General features: G+C 50.8%; 4 protein-coding genes across 4 annotated transcripts; 2 read left to right on the top strand and 2 right to left on the bottom strand.

Moving 5' to 3' along the window:
* Window positions 1-233: 233 nt before the first annotated feature.
* LOC117639406 (PAXIP1-associated glutamate-rich protein 1) lies at window positions 234-1,591 on the bottom strand. The gene is made up of 3 exons (XM_034375018.1): window positions 1,380-1,591; window positions 1,065-1,225; window positions 234-985 (listed from the first exon to the last, which is right to left on the bottom strand). The coding sequence occupies exons 1-3, from the start codon at window positions 1,452-1,454 to the stop codon at window positions 790-792; spliced, it is 432 nt and encodes a 143-aa protein (XP_034230909.1). The 5' UTR covers window positions 1,455-1,591; the 3' UTR covers window positions 234-789.
* LOC117639405 lies at window positions 1,562-3,523 on the top strand. Its single transcript, XM_034375017.1, has 7 exons — window positions 1,562-1,656; window positions 1,770-1,807; window positions 2,155-2,346; window positions 2,432-2,622; window positions 2,698-2,833; window positions 2,923-3,116; window positions 3,200-3,523. Exons 3-7 carry the CDS (start codon window positions 2,155-2,157, stop codon window positions 3,282-3,284), a joined length of 798 nt encoding a protein of 265 aa, XP_034230908.1. The 5' UTR covers window positions 1,562-1,656; window positions 1,770-1,807; the 3' UTR covers window positions 3,285-3,523.
* Window positions 3,524-3,583: 60 nt separating this feature from the next.
* Window positions 3,584-8,462, bottom strand: LOC117639404 (trafficking protein particle complex subunit 11). The gene is made up of 11 exons (XM_034375016.1): window positions 8,196-8,462; window positions 7,660-7,899; window positions 7,400-7,569; window positions 7,134-7,316; window positions 6,887-7,060; window positions 5,023-6,811; window positions 4,703-4,936; window positions 4,463-4,620; window positions 4,160-4,379; window positions 3,895-4,080; window positions 3,584-3,810 (listed from the first exon to the last, which is right to left on the bottom strand). The coding sequence occupies exons 2-11, from the start codon at window positions 7,867-7,869 to the stop codon at window positions 3,760-3,762; spliced, it is 3,375 nt and encodes a 1,124-aa protein (XP_034230907.1). The 5' UTR covers window positions 7,870-7,899; window positions 8,196-8,462; the 3' UTR covers window positions 3,584-3,759.
* Window positions 8,463-10,961: 2,499 nt separating this feature from the next.
* LOC117639622 (clavesin-1-like) lies at window positions 10,962-19,105 on the top strand. Its single transcript, XM_034375473.1, is given in 7 exon segments — window positions 10,962-11,112; window positions 14,991-15,144; window positions 17,125-17,219; window positions 17,733-18,039; window positions 18,042-18,193; window positions 18,301-18,451; window positions 18,543-19,105. Coding segments are annotated over 6 exon segments (864 nt in total). The 5' UTR covers window positions 10,962-11,112; window positions 14,991-15,014; the 3' UTR covers window positions 18,572-19,105.
* Window positions 19,106-19,480: the final 375 nt, after the last annotated feature.

Below are 19,480 nucleotides of genomic sequence, written 5' to 3' on the forward strand. Positions count from 1 at the left end.
CCGTGCGATTAGACGGGCCCTTTGTCTGTCCCTGGGGAATGTCTCTCTCGCACCGCCCCGACCCGTCCCCACTCAGAGAGTCTATTTTCGGCATTTGTTGTAGTAGTCGGGCCGTTCTTTAAAACATGCCTCCATTCAATGTTTGCCTAATTGGGTTTGACATGACACGACACAGGCATCATCAGATTGATCCACATAGTGAATAGAGTGGGGGCATTTAAAAGAAAGAAAGATTCATTGCAAAAAAAAAAAATATATAATTTTCAAAACCGGGACATTTGTCACCGTTAGTTCGAAAATAGTTTTCAATGTTTGACATTTGGTAATACAATAACACTATATGACTAATTATTGCACACACGCACACCGTTGCACTCATAATACATAAAATGATTATTAAAAGTAAAAATCTATCATAACTATACGAGCATTATATCTTTGACAGGAAAGCAGGGAGTTCAAGTACATGGCCAACATATACGCCAAGTGAAAAATTGATTGAAACAACAAAATACTTTAAAATATGGTTTTGATAAACCGGGAGAAGATTAAAAATATTCTTCATGGGAAACTAGTGAGTTATGCAAGGACTTGACAGATACTTTTATTAGATAAAAGAACTGTCCCTAATGATCTCAAAAGGGGAAAGAAAAGAGAAACAGAAAGAATCGCCTATTAGAAATGCATCTCAGTCTTCAACAATCTCCTGTCATAATATTATCACATGTTGTTGCTTAAAAACAAATTTAAATAAGTTGTATCTAATTGCATTTACATTTTAAGCTATTCTCAACGTTTGTTCCTAACAGTTAACTTTTCTTTCTCCAACTGTTCTTGCTGCCGATGTCTTTTTATATTGGATAGAATTCCCGAGAAACTTGATGTCTTCTTCTTAGCACTTCCCTTAGGTCCTGAAGCCTTTCCTTTTCTTAACACAGGGGTGGCAGCTTCGTCCATGAAGTCAAAATCTGACTTTTCCTCCACTCTGAAATCATAATAAAGAAATTAAAATGCATAACAAGCAGAGAAAAGAAGAAACAACATGAACGTTGAGTCTAACTTACTTTGTTTCCTCTGTCTCTTCAATATCTTCTTCAATGAAACCTGATGAATCTGTTGGAGCTCTTCTCCCGTGAGGCCACTTCCACTGGATAGGAAGAGGTCCATTGCTCTCTAATGCTTCATACATTCTAATAACTTCAGAAGACGGAGGGACTGGTTCAAGCTGAAGACAAATTAGAAAATTTCACAGATAAGGTTTGATACTACCTCACCCATAGTAGAAGGCGACACAATTAGTTAATATCTTTATTCAACTGAAAAATTTCAGTAAATTTTAGAAAAAAGGTTTACTAATCCCTTTTCATTTTAAATCTAACCTTAGTAGAACTGTTTGACTCATCATCAGAACAGTCAACTGTCCACGCTTCTTCGCTGTCTCCCATTTCTGGCATTTGAATAAAGGAGTATACTAATTGGAAGATTGAGTAACGCTAGTCCATTACCCTGAAATATTTTGTCATTAAGAAAGTAAACAAACTGAAAGACGAAACACATAACCTCCCACAACAACAAAGTTTGAATGGGCGGGAATCAGTGAAATTTTCATAGAAGGCAGTGTTGAGTGTAAATAATGAGTGACAGACGCTCCAAAACGTAAATAAACAAAATATTCGAGCTAAGCTCGATTATTGCTCAAGTTTTTAAAGTGAAGGACTGATAACAGTATCTTTTGAATCTTATTTTATTCTTTGGCGTTCTCCTTTCAGGATTCAACGCGTCTCATAAGTTTCTATAAAAGTTCGAGGTACTGTCGTCAGCTATGTTGTTTCTCTTTACATTGATATTATTGTAACTTTTATGAGCTATTTTATTTCAAAGTCAGTTAATCTAAGCAACGTTTTTAAATTTAAGTTTATTTTGTTACAAACTTTCCCCTACGTGAATGCATCGCAAAGTTATGGTTTTAGTGCCATCGTGGAGTTTGAGGTTAAACTGGACCCAAATGATTCAATTCTAGTATCTTTAATCGTTTTGACAGTCGTTCAATCATTTTTCTCGAAGATTTCTTTGTTTTTTCTTCGGCCTCTTATCAAGTCTCCTTCTTTAAGTTCAGAGCTATATACCTGACAAGCTTCTGTTTTTCATTTACAGATGAGCGGTAAAGGAAGAGCTCAAATGATGCAGCAGGGGTGGTACCACCACTCAATGGCACAGCAAGCTCAAGAGGCGTTAGAGGACGATGATGACGAGGAAGAAGAGGAAGATGAAGTGAGCCAGAGTGAGACTGTAGACTACAAAGAACAATATAAGCGGCTCAAACGGAAGCTTAAGTACCTGATTTATGTAAGTAAGCTCTAATTTGGAATTTCTCTATAGTGTCCCTTTAGTACTGGCTTTATATATTTATACGGAGCTCTAAATTTTGTAGGAAAATGAGTGTTATCAAGAAAATCTTAGAACTTCAAGAGCTAAGTTATTGGAAGTTGCTAGAGATAGGAGTTTCTTACTGGACAGACTATTGCAATATGAAAAAGTAGATGTTTCATCATCAAGTGAATCGGGTGAAGATACTGAATCCTCTGATGGTGAGGTAGAGTTACCTAGGCAAGATATCAAAAGGTTGGTAATCTTTTTGTTTCATTTAAATTTTGAATATTTTCCTCTTACTAATAGCTCTTTGTTTTCTTCTGTTAGGAGAAAAATGGAACAAAGTTCCCATGCTCAAGCGCCAACTACTCATAATGCTGGGGCACCAGTGGTGCAAAAACCCCAAGCACCCTCCAAAAAGAAGAAACCAGCCATAAAAGGCTCTAAACAAAGCTTATCCAGCGTAAGATTTTTTTTTCTGATCAATATTTGTTATTGCATTTTTTCCTGAACTTCTTTGCTTTATGTCACTTTTGCTCTCCCTTAATCTAGGTAAACATGGGATCACTTATAATACCCTCAATATCACCTGCTGTGTCAGCTCTGGCTCCAGACGGCCACATGACCCCTGAAGAAGTTGAGAGGCATTTATCGGCTCGTGGTCACTCATTCATGGGACTGTTGCCTGAGAGAGCACCACCCACTGTTCCAACCGAAATGTTTAGTAATGAGCCTTCGTTAGACAGGTAAGCTAACTAAAACCCTGCTTTTAAAAAAAATCCTTGTTTTTCCTTTTTACAAATTAATCTGCTTCTTTTCCTCCTGTTAGTGAATCAAATGATCTTGGAGACCTGGAGACATCACCTAGCAATCTTGGAGAGGACTGCCTCAGTGTAGATATGCTTGGAGATTGATCTAGGCTACTTTTAGTTAATATTAATTAATTGTTTGTATGGATATTTCCCCCTTTGAAAATGTGATGTTAAACTTTACAACAACTGGACTTGATTAGACAAATTCATCCTTCATTTTAGACTGTATGTGACATTGTGACAAGCTGGTTAATGTTTGTGTGTTTTTCAATTGTCTAGTATTTACTCATCCCTGAAATCCATTGTGATGGTTGAAGATTAAATAATGCTTTACAGTTTGAGATTCTATATTCTGATAAAATGTCTAGTATCTCAAAATTATCTATAACACAAACTATACAAACAGTAACAAAAACAATATACTTCATATCATAAGAGCAACAATTTTCTGATAGAGAACAACTTCCTATTACTTGGAAACATACAATCTCATTGTGTGTGGTCTTGATTCGACATCAGTGATTTACAATCTCATGATTGTTATTAATTTGTAACAATTATTTGATTTCTTGCCACCTCATGAAGGTACAGGTACCTGTGGTGTTGCTGCTTTACCTTTAGCTTGAGGCTGTAAAAATTGGAAAAAACAAATTTCATTATTCCCACTTCATATGTAGTCTCATCTTAATTTCAATAACATTAATTTCATTACCATAACATAAACATGAGTTGGTAAACAACGTTGCAGAAGTTCGGCCAGGGCAGGAGGTTGAAGTTCCAACTGACCCTCCTTGACTAGAGAGAGACAGAGTCTAGGCAGAGCAACAAGCCCCGACAAAAGAGGATACAGATTGTAATCTAGCGTACGAACTGATTCGGGTAATAAGCAAAGCTGAAGCTGGAACACAGGAATAATAAAATCAGTAGTAGTTCCAATTGACAAAAATCCGTTTTCAAGACAAGAGAAAAAATAATACCTGCTTATGGCCTGCAAACATGAAGGCATCACTAGCTTCCATACTTAGGTCAACATCAATTAGGCGATTTGTATGGTTGTGAATTCGATATGACACAGCCATCGGTGTTCTTACCCAACCATGAGCAGGAAGTACCATTTCAACATAAATTGGAGCATTTTCAACTCTGAGGGTAGGTAATGTTACAGTGCTGCTTGTTACCATATGCTCCTGTCCCTTCCTACAGAAGAAAAGGAAATTCAATGAAGGTTTGAGGTCATAATGCATCACAGGGCACATTGTTAATTTTATGCTGTTACCCACCTGCTCCACTGTAAATGATATGTCCCTACATGAACAGGCTGATCACTAGGCTGAGTGATATTGAGGACTGTTGCTTCTGCAGCCATCTCTCCTTTCTGTAGTTCTAGGCCTTCCAGTTGGGATACAAAGGAGTCATCTACCAAACGTACATTCTGGGCCTGAAATTTAAAAACCAAAGATAATTTTAGATTTGTGACATAAAAAACGTGAAATAGGTCTAAATAGAATCAAGAGACTCACGAGCTCAAAGGATGAGTTGTGAATAACAATGGGCCATGGTGAAAGACATTCTGTATGGGGCATTGCAATTAAAGGCTCAAGAGCTATTGCCTTGGTAAGTGGGTCAAGTTGCAAAGAAATGAACTTGGTCAAAACATCAAATGGCTTTACAACTGATATTGTCACAAGTTTTTCACAAACATTCCAAAATTCTGCATTGATGCCTAGAGAAGGGTCAAGCATTAAATACTTTGCCTGGACAGAAAAAAACACAAATTAAAACCATGTTTCTTTTTCATTTTAGCATTTTTAAGAAGAAAAACAGCAGCAAAAAACCTTACTTTTATAAGAAGATTTCTTGTGTTTAGGCGGAGAGCCCGTACATAGAAACTTATTTCTTTGGAGGAACCAACATTGAGATCCCCAATAATTAACTGCATAGGAAGAGAAACTAACTCTCCCGATACATCTTTGCATAACTGAGTTGTGAGTTCTTGGTGTGGATCATCAGTACTTGGCACCAAAGATACTTCAACACTCAAGGAGGAAGCATTACACAGCTCATTGTTAAGCATTTTTAACTGCACCTTGTACCACTCGCCGAGGAGGGCAGGTGCGTCATGATGAATAGACAAGTCCAACAATGACGTGCGAGGCACCAGAAGAGTTGTTGATTGTACACGTATGCTGTCAAAATTTACTGACTTCACTGGAGTAGGTCTGAAATGCTGAAGCTCAGGACAGATGTCATCAGCTCCAGACGATTCATTGCTCACACAAGAGTATCGTAAAATTATATTACGATCTCCATCTGCTCCCATATGAAGTAAAATGGAGGTGATTTGAATCTCATTTCCAACATCTCGGTGATCTGGGATGAACTGGCACATGTATGACTTCACTGAATTTGTTTCAAAATGCAATGGATGACCTTCAGAGGGCCCCACTATTGAGGCAGGGAGCTCAGTGCTCATACTTGGAGTAGTCACAGTGACCAATAATTTTGAAAATTGAATTGGATGTGGGCATGAACTTCTAACATATACTTCGATGAGCACTGGCTTGTCTACATGAGATTGAGACTCAGTGAACTTGGCTTTGCTTTCCACACAAGAGGCAACATTGCTCATATCTACTGTGACATATGGTGGATCTACAGACGCACAGCTTGCTGTCCATAATTCTTTTGCATGAGGAAGATCTATTGGAGAGAGGCCTGGTTCCGGCTCCGGTAGCTGCCTCTTCAGGATTCTATTTAGATTTTGAAACACTCTCGTTTTGTCTTGAGACGTCAGCTGAGCAGCAGTGCCTAAAGCTTCAAGAGACAAAGTCACATAGTCCTGAAGTCCTGCGGTGAGATAGGCACATCCTAACGCTCTTAAGAGGATAGCGGAGAGAAGTCTCCACCATTTCTCTGATCGATAATCCCAAAGCATATGTGTTAATACAGTGAGTGCTTTTCCATAATCTTTGGCACTGAAGTATTCTTCTGCCATTTGAACCAAGAGCTGTCGCCTCATCCGTGGACAGCGGAAAGCTTTGAATTGTGAGATAGCAATCCCAAATAATGTTATGATAAGGCTCGAGTGGTTCACACCGTTTTTCTCTCTGAACTGAAGAGCAAGGATGCCATCTCTTTCCCTGCTAGGATCAATTGGTTCCACGCTTAAACTTCCAGGTCGCCATGCTCTTTGGCCGAAAAATTCCAATGTATCCATTCCAGTGAGTGGGTCTGGCTCGGGATACGTTGTTACATTCTGACAAAGCTGCTCACAAGCTTGCTTCCTTTGAATTGCCAACTGAGCAGCTTGTTGGTAGTAAAATCCAGGATGTTGAGTCTGCACTGCTTGAACTCCTTGTTTGATTGCTTCATCAAATAAGTCTCCAAAAACCCAATACTGCTTGGCTAACCAGCCATAATGTTCAAAGGTCAGATCTTTGTGACCTTCTCGGTTTTTAAATGCTTCAGTATGAGCTCTAAATTGAGCAATAGCGTCACGAGGCATACTTTGGGAAAACAGAATACGGCAGATTTTGTAGTTAATGAGTCCAGCAACTGTCTTCACCTCCATGGCATTTGTGTCCGCAACACGCAAATCCAACAACTGGCTATAAGCTTGTGCATAACTCCTGCAATTAAAATTAAGGTATAAAAAGGGTAAAATAAAGAAATCTTGCCAAACAATTAATAAGGAAAGCACTTACTTGTGAGCATTATGTGAATCTTGTTTGAGCTCAGACAATAGTCCAATTTTAAATAAGTGTCGCACCATGAGGTATTGTTGAGTTGTTTTATTGAGTTGGTCTCTGTGTGACTTGATGGCCCGAATGGCATGATGATAATAACCCTGAGCTAATTCAAGAAATGCTTTTTCTAGCCTGAAATAGAGAAAGGGGTTAAACCATGATTTTGAGACAAACAAGTTCTGAATCACAGTCTTCCAAGAAGTACCTGAGAATGTATCCTTGGAGGTGATCTCCAAGCGGAAGAACAAACAAGCATTTTGGATTGAGTTCGCAAGCGGTACACAGTGCATTAGCCTTGTCAGCAGCAGACGGGTCCTCTCCTGCCACTGGAGCAGTCCTTTGGATCAGCACCACAGCTAGTCTTGTTAACCGCCCCTTCAAAGCTCCTCTGAAAATATAAATTAATGTTATCATCTAAATTTTTTGAAAGGTTTTTCTTTAGGAAAGAGCAAAAGGAAAGTCTCATCTAACCGAATACTCTGCAATCTGTTCGCACAGTCAAGCTTCTTGGCAGCAAAATTGGGATCGTCCCAATCAAGATGATAGAACAAAACATTGACAGCAGGTAACTCTTGAAGGTGTTTCACAATCCAGTTCCGCTTAAGGATACCTTTTGGAATGTACCAGTCGTATGTATTTCTCTGAGAAAAATAGTTAAAGAGTTGTTAGAAATCGAATTCCATCACATGTCAGTGACGTTCATACATTTCAAGCCACTGGTAAAAACATACCTTGGGTTTCATAACAGGAAATACATGCTGAGGCTCTAGAAGTTTGAAACTTATATGAGCTCTATTTGGGGCCCTGTTATTGCTAAGCGACTCCCAGACTTCACGGTCAGATGCATTTTTGGTGACATCAATGCCTGATATGCCAATTAATGCTAAAGGCTTACTACAGAGCTCAGGGGGGAAATCGAAACCATCCATCCACACTGCCATGATGTAGATATCAACGAGTATCGACCAAACCTGTAAATGTTCAACTCTGAATGAGATAACTTAACAAAGTAAATCTGTCCAGAATCCAAATTTCTTTGAGAAGACAACAATTAATATTAGAGAAGCAGAAGAAAATATCTGAAAACCTGTAAAGTTGAACTTCTTGAAAAAAAATTACAATGATTTATTAAATTATAAGGCATCATATGAAATTAAATTCCAAGAGAAAACAATTACAAGAAAGGCGAAAGGCCCAAACGAAAAATAAATCGCAACCTGATATGTAACCTGTTGTCATTCTGTCTGCTGACTGAATGAAAACTTACCTAACAGTTTATTTTTGCCACGTCTGACGAGGTTTGACAATACCTTCTCTGAATGGCTGATATGTTACGCAATGATGGAAGTCATGATGACAGTCAAAACATTACTAACTCCAATCCATTGCTTTCTTTCTAGTTATTTCCGTGTTTATCGTTCTATGCTCAGATAATCCATAACCTAAGATTTCAGGTGACAGTAAACAGTCAAGTGTTTTCTGTCAGTGCGCTTGCGCTAGAGGGCGGTGAATCCTAAGGCGCGCATTTTGAAGTGTGAACCACCTGCCGCACCTGCTGCCTGCTTCACCTTCACGCCCACCCCCTCCAGCTCCCCCTCCCCCTCCCCCTCTGTTTTCGCCGAGGGTTTATCGTCAGCATCATGCGTGACGATGGCGTCCGTTTTATGAACTGATGATGCGTGTGTACTCCCCCAGCATTTGGCAGGCCATCCGCTCTCCCGTTGTTTCTGCCCCCCTGAAACAAATGCGTTGAAAATAGATTCTGCTTTCGGACAGCCATTTATCAGAGGCTCCTGAGACAGCATCGATAACCGCTCATGAACAAACAGCTATTGCCTGTTTGCTACTGTAAGAAGATAGATAAAGGAGATTACACTGTTGCCCCCTTCGTTTCGTGTATCACTTTTGGAGAACTGTTTGCGTGCGGGTGACCACCGCACCGATAAACCAGAGCGAGTCGAAACCGAGAGTTTTCTTTTTCATTTGCGGTCTGGATTCGGGGACGTCTGCGTGCCGGGCACCCAGTGCATTCATTTTCGTGTGGAGGCGGCAACTCTAGACGCGGTTTTAGCCCTAGAGTCGCTAAATGGGACCTAAACGAACGGGTGACCCCACCAATGGATTCCTCGTTCGGAGAGCGATCCATTGGTGGGGTCACATGTTCGGTTCGAGTCCCATTTAGCGACTCGGGAGCTCAAAACGCGTCCGGGATTTCGACCGCCTCCATCGCCTCACAGTGGCGTGGACGCGCGCTGCGTGCCGGAGAGCCCGGAGTCCGGAGCCCGCGCTGGAGCCCCTTGCGTCGGCCGGTAGGCAACCGGAGCGCAGGTGTGTGCGCGCGTTGCCTACCTCGCCGGCGTTTCGTCGCCCCCTCTCTCTCGCACCTCCACGGGACGGCCCATGGTAGCCCATGGATGCGAGAGAGACAGAGGAACCTCCAGCAGTGCATTATGACTCCAGCGGCAGTGCAAACTCCGCTTATAATCACCGCGCTGCAGACTTTAAGGGTGACGTCATCCGCACGCCGACCGCACCGCCAGGTCGCCCTCTGAACCATCGAATCTTTCAGTGACTCACGCAGCGCGCCGCGTTTCCATCACGGCCCCCTGGTCCCCTGGTCCCCTGGTATCAAGGTTCATTCCGTCGGCCGGCTGGTTATTCTCTCTGGGCGATCCGACACGAGTTTGATTCGGTTTGATTTGGAGTACCCCGTTCCTCTCGCACTCGTGGACTAGCACAGGCCCTTGCTGCACTAATCTATCTCTGGCTGATCCTAGTCCTAGTCACTCAACCCCTGCTGGCTCCTTTTGTAAAGCAGCCCCTAAACTGGACCGGAGGAGGGGGGGGAAATAATGCTGCTGCTGGTGGTTTCTTCTCGAAAGTTATTTCGATTGGTTGGAAGTGATCTTTGGTTTCATCCGGGACTCGAAAAGATAATGTTGGCACCCGGTGACAGGTGCACATGACAACGCTGACACTGAAGGCCTGAAGGAGCTCGACAAGAGGGTCACTCCGATAAACGGATCTCCGCTCGAGTTTCGAGTTTGAAGGCGCAAATATCACTTACATAATCTTACACGGAGTTGGCCCGGCCCCGGGTCCGGCCAAATGATCGCACCTCTCAGGTTTTCGCTGTGCACTTTGAATACCTTCTTTTACTTTTTTCTTCGAACTGCATCGCGCATCATGTTATCTGGGGTCGTATTGCTCAAGTAGCCTCTCAGCCAGAGGCGTGCTTCAAGGGGATTTTCACGCAGTGCGGTAGTGCGCCCAGCATGAGCAGGCACAACTGACAGCGAATTTAAAAAATAAAAACATTCAATCAAAAGGACACCATTTTTCAGTTTGTGTGGTTAAATTTCATCCTAGAGGTGTCCTGACGCAGATGGCACTGAGATCCATCTTGCAATAACATCGAAATGCAAAACGCCAGGATGCAGTGAGAGTAGCGCAGTCATGCCTGAGCACGGCCCGTCCAGGCCTGCAAGATTCCATGAATGAAACAGTTCCAAACGGTGTGCCACTTTGTGCCATATTGTAACCCTTGAACCACAAAGCACAACGCTTAGCTTAGAAGAGCTCAAGTGACGCTCACGGGAGGCGGGGGGCCCGATGCGCTCGGGGGGAAGGGGAGGGAGGGGCGAAGGAGTGGGAGGGGGGTTGTTGATAAGCCGCAAGGAATCAGAGTCAGCGTGGAGGCGACTGATAGTCGCTCGCGCCGAACAAGCGCCGAACCGAGCCGAACGGCGAGCCGAACGACGCCCCCGCCGCCCCCTCCCGCCCCTGCCGCGGCCCGTGGGGGGCTGGGCTCGGCGGGCTCGGCGGGGCTCGGCGGGGCTCGGCGGGGCTCGGCGCGACTGTCCGAAGCCGGGCCGCGGCCGGCCTGCCTTCTGCCTAGCTGCATAGGCATGGCCGGCTCCGCGGCACGGCGGGCATGGCTGGCACGGCGGTAGCCCGACCTTTGCGCCTCGAGAGATTACACTGAGGTTCGTGGTAGCTGTTAGGGGCATCTCGGGCCAGGGCGGGCAGGGCGGCCGGGGGTGGGGGCAGGGGGAGGGGGCACGGACTGCCATGGCCAGTACATAGGTGGCCGTCAGTGACAGTCACAGTGCGAGGAAGCTTGGTGCCGAGACAGTGCGACAGTCAGTGCATTCCCAGGGAACCCCCAGTGCATCAACGAGCAAGTAAGTGCCTCGCGCTTGTCACCACGTTGTCACCGACCGTCCCGGCGAGCGCCGTGCCCGGTGCCGGCCATTTGGGGAGACGTTCTCAACAGCCTGTTGCCAACGAAATAGTGATCCGCGGCGAAAGCCTGGTCTCCTTATTGTTCGGTGGGTCGAGCCCTTTGCCACAAGGCGAGGGTTCGGGGTTCTCTCACCCCTCCAGTGTCGTAAGAGTGATTTGGCAGTGGACGCATCACTGCAGCCGGTGGTTCCGGGCAGCACCGCTGCGCACGGCAGGGAAGTGCATGCTGCTACACTGCACGCCGGCCGGCCGGCCGTACGCACCCCGCGGCGGTATGAAAAACTCGTGGTGCGGCGCGCAGCTGGCTCAGCTGGCGGAGGAGGCGTCCACAGACGGTTACGTGGCGGTGGCGGTGCGAGAGAGAGAGGCATCTTCAAATCTGTTCCATCGCCATCTACCCTCCGGTTTCCTTAAAATAATTTTTGGGACAATTTTTTAAAATTTTATTTGCGGGCCGTGCATCTTTGCTTGCGCGAGGAGCCGAGATGCAGCAGCCGCTGCGGCCTGCGGGGCGCTCTCCGTCTCTCTCGCACCCATGGGGCGCACCGTAGGGGTGCGAGAGAGACAGAGCGACGACACGCCGTTCGGAACAGAAGCGGCCACGCGCAGGGCACTTTATCGAGCCGCCTTTATCTTTCTCAGAGAGTCTGTACTACTCTTTGGCACACTTTCAGCCGAAAGTGCAGCGACATGCGGGCGGGGCGAGCATCCTCGCGGACGCATCGCCGTCGCCAACGCGGCGCCGAACAGTGTACCCGACACGCGGCGTGCGGCTGTCATGTTCGACACAATCAAAGCGACTAATTAATTAAGAGGCCTGAGATGCACTGCCGCTGAAGCGCGCCGGGGTCAGGGACGCCACGGCACTGCGGGGAACATTGTGTGGAAATAAGACACCGAGGGGGAATCACATCCAAGGGTCATCCCGGCTGTTGTTGCAGTGGGCAGGGCGCCTCGTGGAGGCTCAAAAAATAACAAAACGCGGCCTTGAGGACGGAGGGTCAAGCGTTATTTCTAGGCAGGGACCCCCCGCGCCGCGCGCCACGCCGCCGAAGTAGAGCGGATCGGGATGCCGTCAATGAGCCCCGAGTCCGCGGTCCATCCAACGCGCGCGTTCGGTCGTTTTTTAGAAAAGCGGGGCGGGGCGGGGCGGGGCGGAAGGGTACTAAGCCGCCACTATCGCGGCGTTGTCGGTGCAGTCACGGTTTCGCGCGGCCGGCCAGGGCGGGGCGGGCCGGGGCGGGGCGGGCATGGCTCACAGAAAAACATTGACTCAGTCCAGCCGGCCGGGGCGGAGCGGGGCGGAGTCAGCTCGAGCCCAGGCACGGCTCGGCGCGTGTCACTGCGACAGTCACGTCGTTCACGGACACGTCACGGACACGTCACGGACACTGGCGCGCTATGCACCGTTGTTGACATTTGGGAGGTGTCCCAAAGTCCCCGCTCGGCGACGCTCCTTCCGCGACGACGCCGGCGACGCCTCGATATAGGCTCAGCTGTGACCCGCGGCGGAGAGTGCCTGTGTGTGTGCACAGCGTGTGTGTGAGTGCAGGCTGTGTGTGTGCGCGGTGCGCGGGGCCGGCGCGGTTAGTCGATTTACCTTGCGTTAGTCGCCTCGCCTCGCCGCGACCCGGCGGCGTCTGCGAATACGCCTTTGCAAGTCGAGGGCCCCAGCGTAAGTCCGAGCCCGCGCCAGCACCGCACAGTGGGCCAGAAGACCGGTGGAGGCGGACAAAACTCTAGATGCGTTTTGAGCTCCAGAGTCGCTAAATGGGCCTCGAACCGAACGTGTGACCCCACCAATGGATTGCTCTCCGAACGAGGAATCCATTGGTGGGGTCACACGCTCGGTTCGAGGCCTGTTTAGCGACTCTAGAGCTCAAAACGCGTCTAGAGTTTTGTCCGCCTCCACCGGTCTCGCCCACTCTGCGCCGCCAGCAACGCCCGTCGTCCCCCACCGTGAGAACCTCCGCGCCGCGCGCGCACGCCCCCGCGGGGCAAATTTGACAAGTTCGGTTTCGGTTTAATTTTCACGCGTAGCAGCACAGCAGCGGCTGCAACGACTACAGCAGCGTTTTGTCGCTCTGTCTCTTTCGCACCCTCGCGGGGCGCCTGGCGAGAGCGAGTGAGACAGAGACGGTCAGCCGGGCGGCCTGGACGCCGTGGTGCAGGCCAAGCAGGCCAAGCAGGCCAAGCAGGCCAAGCAGGCCAAGCAGGCCAAGCAGGCCAAGCAGGCCAAGCAGGCCAAGCAGGCCAAGCAGGCCAAGCAGGCCAAGCAGGCCAAGCAGGCCAAGCAGGCCAAGCACATCGAGCGGGGTGCGCGGAGCCCCGAGCAGCTGTGCGATAATGAGCTCGGCGTCGTGACGGCCTGACGGCCTGCCGGCCTGTGACGCCCTGACGCGTGCGGTGTCGTCACTGGCCCGCGTAGCTCGCGTAGCGCGTCACGGTGTCCTTGGCGGGGCGGCGCGGGGGCGAGGGCACTCAGGGCAACAAGGGCACCGAGGGCGCCGACGCCGTGGTCCACGTGGGGGCGCCACGTGCCGGAGGCACACTTGTTGCCTACAGTGTAGCGGAAACTGCCCGCCCGGCAGCCGCCTTGAACAATTGGAGGAAGGGGGTGTTTTGAACCTCCCTTTCTTTTCCCTCGTCACGCCACTGCCCCCACGGCCTGCCTTACCTGACACGCCCACTACCCCCACCCTCGCGGTCCACGCGGGTCCACGCCCCCTTCCCCCACCGGCGCCGCGGCGTGTGCGTCAGGGATTGCCAGTGTAGGCGCTCTTCGACGGCGTCTCCGTCCCGCAGGCCGCAACACAGAGCATCATCATCATCATCAACGCTGTTAGGCCTATGCAGACCTTTAGCGGTTCGAGTCAGCAAGGCACTCCAACCTCGCGCGGCCTCTCCGCAACCCCATCGATAAAAAGGGTCTGAAGAAAGACGGTGGTTTTAATGGTCGCTCGCCAGGTATGCCATGAAGGCTGGTTCCGAAGAGGCGTCGTCAGTGTCTCCCGCACCTCAATGGGGCGCCGGATGAGAGCGACAGGGACAGCACGCCCACTCACAGCCGCCCCGTCCTGGCGCCCAAACTGTGTAACCGGGTGGTGGTTCGGTCCGGTTTGCCAATCTTGGGCAGCGCGTGCGTCCTTGTGGTTGGAGGTTCGAGTTCGAGGTTCGAGAATGGAAAGCTCTGAATGGCTCCACTTCCGGGCCGTATCGCGCGTTTCGCAGTGCGGGCATCGCGTCGAGGCCAAGGCGAGCCAAGGGCGGGCCGCGGATGGATCACCCTCGGCGCCGTCGAGGAGTCCGAGAGGAGTCCGCCAACGCCGAGCCCGCCACGTGCGTGTGTGCAATGACACACACACAACACTGATAAGAACACAAGATTGCCGAGTCTTGTTCTTTTCTTGTTCGACGTTCGATAGCGCCGCGCGCCCATACGCGCTCCAGGGCCGAAAGAAGCACTCGCAGTGACGTGGGTGCGCGGCGGGGCGCGGCGGGGCGGGGCGGGGGCAGTTCATTTTGCATCTCTAAATACGCTAGGCGGGTCACGGGTGGCGGCGGCGTGCTCGCGGTGCTCTTGGCGGTGCTCGTCGCGGTGCTCGTCGCCGAGGTTCCGATGTCAATGTATCGGCTGGCAGTGCTGGCGGTCCTGGCGGTAGGGGGGCTATAAGTCGCGCCGTCGCCGAGCTCGTCACTCCAGTCCCCATCCTCGCGCCGCCGCCTTGACAGCTGAAGCGGTGAGCCCGGCGGGGTGCCTAGCTCGCCAGGTCGCCGTCAACGACGAGTCCTGACCGCAGACCGTTGTCTGTTGCAGAGGTAGACTCCGATCGCCGTCAAGATGGCCGACCGCTGCAAGATGGACGTGTCGCCGATCTCGGACAGAGTGAAGGCCATCGCCGAGAAGGAGCTGCGGGAGACCCCCGAGCTGGCCCAGCAGTCCCTCGCCAAGCTCAGGGAGCTCATCAAGGGTGAGTTTCTCGTCTACTTCGTCACTGGCGCCCAGCTTCGAAAAATGACATCAAAGTGACTGTTTAGTGAGACTGGCGGTTGTTACCGCGGTTTCGTTGTCGATGCACAACGGCACGCCGATTTACTACACTTTTTTCCCCGGCGCCGTTCGAGCGGCGGGTCGCGGCGGGTCGCCTCCTGGAGGCAGCGTAAATCTTGGGTAAACACTCGACGCGCCGTTTCTGGACTCGTCGTCGGGAAAGAGTAAACAGATTTGGAGCTCGGAAGAGATTAAAACGGACTCTATCCGACAGTGTGGCGGCTCGGGCGCGCCCTCGGCCCTCAGTCGTCGATGTGTCGATAACGGGGCGGCGATAAGCGCATGGCTCGCGATAGTGCTTGGTGGTGCCTTGCATCGCCTGCATGCGTGCCACCGCGTGCCACGATGTGTGGAGCCGCCTTTCCGTTTATTTGCAGCTTCCGCGAGTTACGCGGTAACGGCCGCTCCATTCTCGGAGCACAGCGACGAGTTCAGTGAATCGGCGCCGATTGGTACCGCTCTGACGAGGTGGTCGGGGCGCTGCCGACGGGTTAGAGTGTTGCCGCTCGCAGTGGGGTGGGTCGAGGCGGGCTCAGGGCTCTTATCCGCGAGGGCGCCGCCAAACAAGGGTGTCCCTCGGGGTGTGCTTACCATCTTTACTCCATGCGACCGTGCATTGAGGCCATATTCCGTACCAGCCCAATGACTGTAGGTTCGCGTCAAAACCGAGGCATGCCCGCCCGTCATCTTCGCGACAAAATAGACCGAATTCCACCCAAGTCACTCTGACGTGGCGCTGACAACACTTGAACCCCTCTGTTCCCCGCCGGGTCGAGTTTGTTGCGAGCAGTGTGCCGTATCAAAGCGGGCAACGGTTGTCGAGATAAACTCCTGCTTCAAGTGGCGTGCCGCCTAGCTATAGCCCGGCCCGGCCCGCCTGCCTTGCCCTTGTGTGGCATCGCCCAGCATCGGCAATAACGAAACCAATTTGTCACCTCTTCGGCGTGGCAGCTTGGCGGCATGTACTTCTTGCGCCGGCGCCTTTTTTCGCCCTCGCGGACAAACGCCTCATCGTCGTCGTCGGCTTGCAAATGAGTGCGAGGGAGAGGGAAGACCGCCGCTCCGCCCCGCCGCTCACTCCCAAACGAGCGGGATCAAAGATGAGCAGTCGCCGCTTTGCATGTAGATGGCTCGATGGCGCTGCGGTGCCCAGCCAGAAATGGACGCCCCAATCGATTTTCGCGCGTTTCCGGGTCCAAATCGCCGCGAAAAAAACATCGAAATGACACATGCTTTCGATACTCTCGTTATTCCGGTCGAGTCTAGACGTTGCGATACGATGACGCTAACTGAAACGCGACCACCGATCATTTTATGAGCGCGGACAATGTTGCTAATTTACGATAGCGACGACTTCTCTTCGCACCTGTGGCGCATCCATCAGTTTGATTCCGTGCGATGCTCTCTCTCGCACTCGCGGGGCGCTCCGTATGGGTGCAAGGGGGACGCAGAGCGCTGTTCGGACTCAGCCTAGTTATCGACATCATAAAGCATTCTCATTGGCGCCATTGGCGGCACGCTGAGTCAGGCCGCGGCAGGGGCTCCCCGGAGAAGAATGAAACGGGTCGGGTCAGGTGGACAGGCTTGGCATAGCGACAGACACGGGACTTTACTGCTGGATGCTGTCTGCAGTACGTGTCGCTGTGCCTGCACTGTGCCTGCACTCCGCGGACCGTGGCAACAACACCGACTCTGATAAACGCAACCTTGCCGTTCGCTTCGCGAGTCGCGACACTTCAAGTCCCTCTCAATCCGTTTAAGCACCTTGTAAAGCCCGCGGCCTGCGACACCAGTCGGGGTGTTGGGGTGGACCGTATCTCTGGCTGACTAACCAAACCTAACCTAACCTAACCTGGCCTTTGCCATCTAGTTTCTGACAGAAGTTTGCTTTTGTTCACAGCCGACGGCAAGATCCAGATCAACGTGGACGACGACGCGCTGATGCTGGTGTTCCTCAGGCCGTGCAAGTTCTACCCCGAGAGCGCACTTGACCTGGTCAGTACTCCAACCCGCCCCATTCGCCGAAACCCCGAGTCAAAACATCTCCTCATTTGGTGTGCGCTGGCCGGCATGCGCGAAGCGTTCCCTGATTATGAAGGAAACCTTATCTCTTGCAGTGGAGCCTCTCATTATTGATAACGTCCACCCGACTCTCACTTATCTATTTTTCCTAAGTCTTGATTTCTGTCCACAAACTGACACCTTGGGTTGCGCAATGCGGTGCGTGCACGCGGCCCAGCCCAGCCCCTCATGCTCGTGACCCACCAGCTCCAGTACAGTTCAGTATCGGTCACCGCCCGATGCCTTTTTTCTGGGGGCGAGGGGAAGCGGAGGGGGCGGGGCTATCTCTTCCGCTTGGAACAGAAATAAAGTTCAAAGAAATAGTTTCCCTACACTGTGATAAATCCCCACTAGTCGTCGTCGCTTTCTCAGCGGGCATCGTGTCAAAAGCGCACTGCGGTTCTTTGCTGGATTCGCGGGTGACATTTTGCTATTTTGTGTGAACAGATCAAGCGGGTGCTGGAGTTCAAGGAGAAGAATGCCTCCCTGCTGGCCGGCCTCAAGCCCGAGGGCGAGAAGGACGCCATCCTCTCCTCCGACGTGGTCAACGTGCTGGTGGACCGCGACCAGAACGGCCGCCGCGTCCTCATCAACAAGTGCGGCAGCTGCTGGGACCCCAAGAAGGTCACCTCCGACCAGATCTTCAGGATATTCTACCTGATCCACCTGGCCGCCATGCTGGAGCCCGAGTCCCAGGTGTCCGGCGTGGTGGTGGTGCTGGACTTCGAGGGCCTCGGCATGAAGCAGGTGGGGGCTTCTCGCCCACCTTCTCCATGCGCCTGCTCAACTTCATCCAGGACGCCATGCCGCTGCGGCTCAAGGAGGTGCACATCGTCAAGCAGCCCTTCCTCTTCAACATGGTGTGGACCATGTTCAAGCCCTTCGTCCGCGAAAAGCTCAAGGGCAGGGTGAGTACTTCGCTGAGGCTCGAGGCGCGCCGTCACAGCCTCTCGGCTCTTCTTTTTGCGAGGTGATTTTCGAGGCCTAACGTCCCGACCGTTCTTTGTCTTGACAGCTGTACTTCCACGGCGACAAGATGGCCTCCCTGCACAAGCACATGGACCCCAACCACCTGCCCGCCGACTACGGCGGCAAGCTGCCCAAGATGAACTACACCAGCGCCGACTGGTACCCCGAGATCGAGAAGTGCAGAGCACACATCGAAGGTGAGGGTTCGGGTTCGACTACCTCGCGGCGCGATTGATTTTATTTTGTCTGCGCCGCAGCCTGAGCTCATGTCATCTCTTTCTGTTTCAGCGTGGGACACCTACAAGCTCATCAAGTAAGGGACCAGAGGGCCAGAGCAGGGCCGGGACTTCCGTCCGCCCGGCCGCCCCCACACCAAGACTGAGCAAATACCATTTAGGACCACAAGGCTCAATATTTATGTGAACGAGTGCTCAATGTACCGTACGATGTACAATGTACAGTAGCGTGCGGCGTTCCGCGCCGCACGATCATTGTGATACATTTTACGCGAAACCGTTTTCGTAAAACTACAAAACGTGAAACTAGTCTACTTCCGCTGCGTGGCATGCGTGGCCTGCGTGCCCAGCCGATGCCGTGCAGAAGCAGGGCGAGTCTCTCCCAGGCTCCTCCAAACTATCGACAAAAAATTGAAGAAAATACCGATATTATATTAGTGTGAGACGGCCACGTTTCACCGTCCACTCGGGACGTGCATGTCGATGTTGCTCGTTCCCGCGCGCCTCCATGACACCCCCAGCGGGTTTTGTAAATAGCCATTTTACCTAAGCCGAGGCGAGTTGATATTTTTAGAGCAGTATTTATGTTTTGAAATAAACATTACAATAAGAGTCGATCGGTTTCTGTCTGTTTGACACCCGTCTTCCACTGCAATCACATTTTGTCCGTCCACGCCGCGCGCCGAGCCCGGTGGGTAGGCAACCAATCGAACGCCGACGCACGCTGTGTGGCCTACGCCCCAGGCGAGGTGGCCGGCGCGTTGGAGCCTTCGCTACGCTCGTCAGCGCCACTGTGAAGGCGGAATTTGAACCCTCACACACACACTTCCACACAGCCAGATGCTTACTCGCTCACACACAAACGCACACTCAAATTCCAGAATTGGTCTTTCAAGAAGCAACCGCCCGCATCAGCACCCACGCACGCCGCCGCGCGGCCGCCTGCTCGCGTTGGCATCATTTTCGGGCTGAGCAGACAGCGGGCTGTGC

This window comes from Thrips palmi, unplaced genomic scaffold, assembly GCF_012932325.1.
Source record: "Thrips palmi isolate BJ-2018 unplaced genomic scaffold, TpBJ-2018v1 HiC_scaffold_11, whole genome shotgun sequence".
NCBI lineage: Eukaryota > Metazoa > Arthropoda > Insecta > Thysanoptera > Thripidae > Thrips > Thrips palmi.